Source organism: Atta cephalotes (genome assembly GCF_000143395.1).
Source record: "Atta cephalotes unplaced genomic scaffold scaffold00005, whole genome shotgun sequence".
Classification (NCBI taxonomy): domain Eukaryota; kingdom Metazoa; phylum Arthropoda; class Insecta; order Hymenoptera; family Formicidae; genus Atta; species Atta cephalotes.
In genome coordinates, this window is record NW_012130069.1 from 7,764,032 (window position 1) to 7,769,142 (window position 5,111).

At 26.8% G+C, this 5,111-nt stretch overlaps 1 protein-coding gene across 1 annotated transcript in view; it reads right to left on the minus strand.

The window, feature by feature from the left end:
• The window catches only part of LOC105626640 (4-nitrophenylphosphatase-like), a 27,556-nt gene that overhangs the window by 4,622 nt on the left and 17,823 nt on the right, over nt 1-5,111 (minus strand). The window contains exons 4-5 of the mRNA XM_012207933.1: nt 1,909-2,043; nt 1,505-1,718 (exon numbers count right to left, since the gene is read on the minus strand). Of these exons, the coding sequence (XP_012063323.1) occupies nt 1,505-1,718; nt 1,909-2,043 (349 nt within the window). The remainder of the gene's footprint in view (nt 1-1,504; nt 1,719-1,908; nt 2,044-5,111) is intronic.

The following is a 5,111-nucleotide window of genomic DNA, read 5'->3' on the forward strand; positions in this document are numbered from 1 at the left end:
GTGTGTGTGTGTGTGTGTGTGTGTGTGTGTGTGTGTGTGTGTGTGTGTGTGTGTGTGTGTGTGTGTGTGTGTGTGTGTGTGTGTGTGTGTGTGTGTGTGTGTGTGTGTGTGTGTGTGTGTGTGTGTGTGTCAATTAAAATAAATTTTTAGAGGAAAATCGCCGATTCTGACATAATTTCTTAGGCCCGATTTTTCATTAGTTAATTAATTTGTGATTAGGCTTAACCTGATGTTTTATCCAATGAATTTTATTTTTGACATCATTACAGATGAAGCCCGGAAACCATAAGTTAATCAGTTAACCGACCCTAAAGTAATATTTGTTTATTTCTCGGAAATTAAACATTTTATCAAATCATTGATACAAACTTGGTTTGTTTAAATAAAAGACCCATTAAAAAGACCCATTATTCATATATTTTTGTGACTTATTTCTGTGTAAAAAAATTAACTAAAAACATATTTTATTAAAAAAATGCAAAAATAAAATTCTTATAATTTTTTTGGTAAATTGTGTAGTTTAAATAGCGGGAATGTATCGATAACATTAAATCGTTTTATATGTTTATAGTTTTCTAAAATTGTTTCATTTGTCTTTTTTTTTATATCTTTGAAACATAAAATCAAGTTGTAAATCGATTCTATCGACAAGACAGACCATGAATTAAACTAATTTTTATATATTATCGCTTTATTTGTGTCAAAAATGTTGAGGAACTTTTGTATTTCGGGTCATCATTCTTCCAAAAGAATTGTCACGTTATATGTTGTATTTTACGAAACAACATAAGGTAATATATAAGGAACAACATAATGTAATATAAAAATGATTTCACGAATCAATTTAAGATCAATAATTTAAGAAACGAGCAATATATTATTAGGTTAATAAAATTTATAATTAAAATTTATTGAATTATACATATGTTCAAACAGATCCGTTCAATTGTAAATTTTATCTATTTAATTGTTTGTTTTCTGTTCCTGCATTAGACTGCTCTAGAATTCTTTCTCGCTTTCGAAAAATATCAAACGTACACGTATATCTATTTCCAAAAGTTTACATTAGTTTAGTCACAGTAAACAGTCCTAAAATTTACTCGTTTTTTAAATTATTGATCTTGAATTGATTCGTGAAATCATTTTTATATTGCTTTGCATATACACGAGCGAATATATTTTGTTTCAGAATAGCATAAAGTAATGTAAATTAATAGAAAATGTTTTACATTAAAAAATGAAAGAATTAAAAAAATTCTTATATATATATTAATTGGGCATTTTGTATTATATTATGTATTTATTATAATAAGAAAAAAATTGTAAGTAATGTCACATATACGTATTATAATTATTTTTCTGTTTATATGCAGAGTATCATTTTTTAACAGAAATACGTATATGATATGACTATTACGAATTTATATTTATACATTGATAATAATATAATATATTGTTATAAGTATAGACAATTTTTTTATTGTTTAATTACGATAATATTTACCCAAGATTTTAATTTGAGGTAATGCTTGTATTTGGAACCATTCGTCTGTTGGTCCTGCTATATACAATACATCCTCACGTTCGAGACACGATATAGCCAAAGCTAGCATTGACCAGTTCCAATTGACATCAAAATCAACAATTACAGCTTTAACGGATGATCGATCCAAGACCTCCTTTATAGTTGCAGATGGGTCTGTTTCTGAAACATTTGGCTGCAAAATAAAAAGTTAATTTAATCTATATGTTTTATACAAATTTTTATTGAAAATAAATTGACACAATTGTCGAATTCATCAAAAAGACTTCAGATAAATTAATTTTTTATGTTACATGTACGAAATATATTCTATTTAAATATCTCACCGATAAGAGAAATGAGGTATGACTTGTTTATTTACTCACTTGCTCCGTTAATCGTATTCCTGCCTCTCTAAAATTTTCTCGAGAGACACTGGAAACAATGGCAAAAGCTTCGTCGCGAAAATCAATTTTCTTCAAATACCAAATAATAGATTTTATGGGGTTGACTATATGGTCCTATATAATGCAATTAATTATTAACTGTTTTTAGTTTAACGGTTTTTCACATACCGATTTCAATATTTTATAAATTATAAACTTTTTATAGGCTTTTCACTTCATTATTTTGATATGTTCTTCACATTAATATTATATGTGTGCCTATTTTTGTAATATGAAGAACTTCTATTGCTAAATTACAGCGTAAGAGGGAGAGAGGACAGAGGGAACTATGATCCTAGATTCAAGGAGTCCTTGAAACTTAATTTTATTTTTAATTACACTATCCAATACCATTTGCCTTAACATTCTATAAGTCTTTCCAGATCTCTATATTGAAAGATATAAATAACGTAAAACGCTTATTTTAACAATTTTGAGTGTGAAATTTTCTTAAAAACTTAACATGATATATTACTTTTACTCTCAGCGCTAAAAAAGTTTATTAAGAAATTACCTGATAAAATTTAAGGAGCTCTATAAAGCTTGCAGGACTAAATCAGCAGAATCAAATCGGACTTATCGGAATTTTTAGTATTTATTTGTACTAAATTGTATTATTGTAATTGATAATTTTGTACCGTGTACATTTCGAAGAAAATCGTGGTTAATATTAAGCTAGCAGAATTAAAAATAAAAAAAAGGAAAAATAATATCAGAAATCAATAAGATTGAATTTGTACTGCCAAAAATAATTCTATTTATATTATGTATTATTTCTAAAAAATCAGTGGTGCCTGTTAAGCTAACTTCGCCACGATTTTTTTCGAAATGGCACGGTACAAAATGAAAATCATTACTAGTACAATTTAGTATACAAATATAAAATAAATATTAAAGTAAATAAAAATTCTGATAAATCCGATTTGATTCTACCGATTTAGTCTTGCTAGTTTTATAAAGCTAATTTAAAGCAAGATCTCTATTTGGTCGATTAATCATTATTTGAAATATAATTATTTGACTAATTGCACAGTTTAATACTTTTTTGGGACCTGAATAAATAAAGTATTTTCCGATGGATTTTTGTTCGCTGAAAATGAATTCAGCTATGGAATTGGCCTAACTTGTCAGGCTCCTGAAAAAATTGAGATTAAATGTGTAAAAATTGGCATTTTTGATCATATATATTTACCACTTTTTTGCGGCTAAAGAAAATTTTGTTTCAATATCGTTTACGCCACTTTAAAGTATTATCTTTTATTTATTGTATAAAATAAATTTATATTTATTACAGTACGATTCATATGCATAATCAGCATATAATAAATCATTAAGTTGAATAAACATTAAAATTTGATTATTAAAGGAAAGATCCCTATTATGAGATACGGAATTCATTTTAAGTAAATGCTAGAAGCCTGTGGACAGAATTTAAAAAAAATAATAGGTCATTTTTGGAAGGGAATTTAATAAGCTGTAAGATAATGTTATATAAAATTTAATTCAAATTTCATTGAAATTAAATTGAATTAAAGAAATGTAAAAAGTGAACAAATCGCAAAGTCAAAAAATTGTGCTCCTAATATGAGATGCTTCAGAAATCGATAGTAAAACGCAAAGTATATCAGTATTGCAAAAAATTTCATTTAATGTTTCTAAAATACAAATAAACAGTCAGCGTGCGCAAAAAATGAACATGCGATTATATCCAGAACTCGTCTTCAGATAATTCGAATCAAGCAGAAATAGGCACTCGATGTTCATTCCGATCCATTGTTCTTTTTATTGTACAAAAACATTTATATTATGACATAGGAGTATGGTTATTTCATATTAGAAATACTCTGAGTATCTCATATTACGATTTTCACGTCTTACGATTTTACAATCATCAAATCTAACTTCTGCAATTAAGGAATTCAACATATCCTGTATTTTTCTATTAGTATGATCTTACTCTATGAAGACTACATGAAGAATTTATTACCAAATATTTATTTATTAAATAATAAACAAGATTTAAAGGCTTATTTCAAGGCTTGAAACTTAAAGAATTTCCAAATTCAAAAATCTGTTTTTATAATAACTACAGACATGATTTAATAATGAACTTTCTATTAAATGGTTTTATTTTATAGTTATAAAATAGTACTTTAAAGTGCTGTAAAATTTACAAAAAGTTTAAACTTTAGCCGCAAAAAAGGTAAATATGATCAAAAATATCAATTTTGGAACATTTAAAATTTAATTTTCTAGGAATTTTGAAGTATTAGGCTAATTCCATGGTCGGATTCCTTTTTTCAACAAACAAAAATCCATCAAAAAATACTTCGTTTATTCAGACCCCCCCCCCCAAAAAGGTCCATTTTTGTATAACTACTTGTATATTGTATTATTTAACAATTAAATTAAAAATAAAATTCCGTATTTCCAAATTTGTATTACAGTTGCATTTTACGTTACTCTGTTTTTGATACTCTGCTACTGTAGTAAGCTAAGATTTGATGTTTGAATGTGCACAAGCCCATGCAGAGAATCTGTGTGCATGTGTGTTACATTTAACAGCCGTGTGCCAAACGAATTGACAATCGTCACACACACACAACTGGCAGCGATTGTCCGTTTGTAGTACGAAATAATGCATGAACATCCGGATCCTACCTACGTTAATTATACTATTGTACTACATCAATATATTTTAAATATTTGATAAGTTGTGTCAAGTTACTTTAATCAATTTACTATTTAAAATGAGTAAATTACTTAGTGGTTTAAGCAGAAAATTAAATATTCGTCTTTTATTTGTGATAGTTTGCGGTGTTACTTTTTTCTTTTATAATATTATATGTTTTATAATTCACTTTCTATATTTCTTATTTAAAAAAAATATAGGTACATAATTGGATTTTTATATTTTATGATATTTAAACTGCCTAAGCTTAATTAATTACTAAGGGAAATGTATTACAACTACTCTTTCCAATGATAGGGTCTTCAAAAGGTCATGTCCCCGGATACAAATTTTGAGGTTACACTGCTAGATATAATTAAGGGAGTGAATAAAAGCACAATTATACTTAGACTCTTTTTCCGGAAATTAGTTTTTTTATATAATATTGATCGTAATAGAGAAATATTGTAAC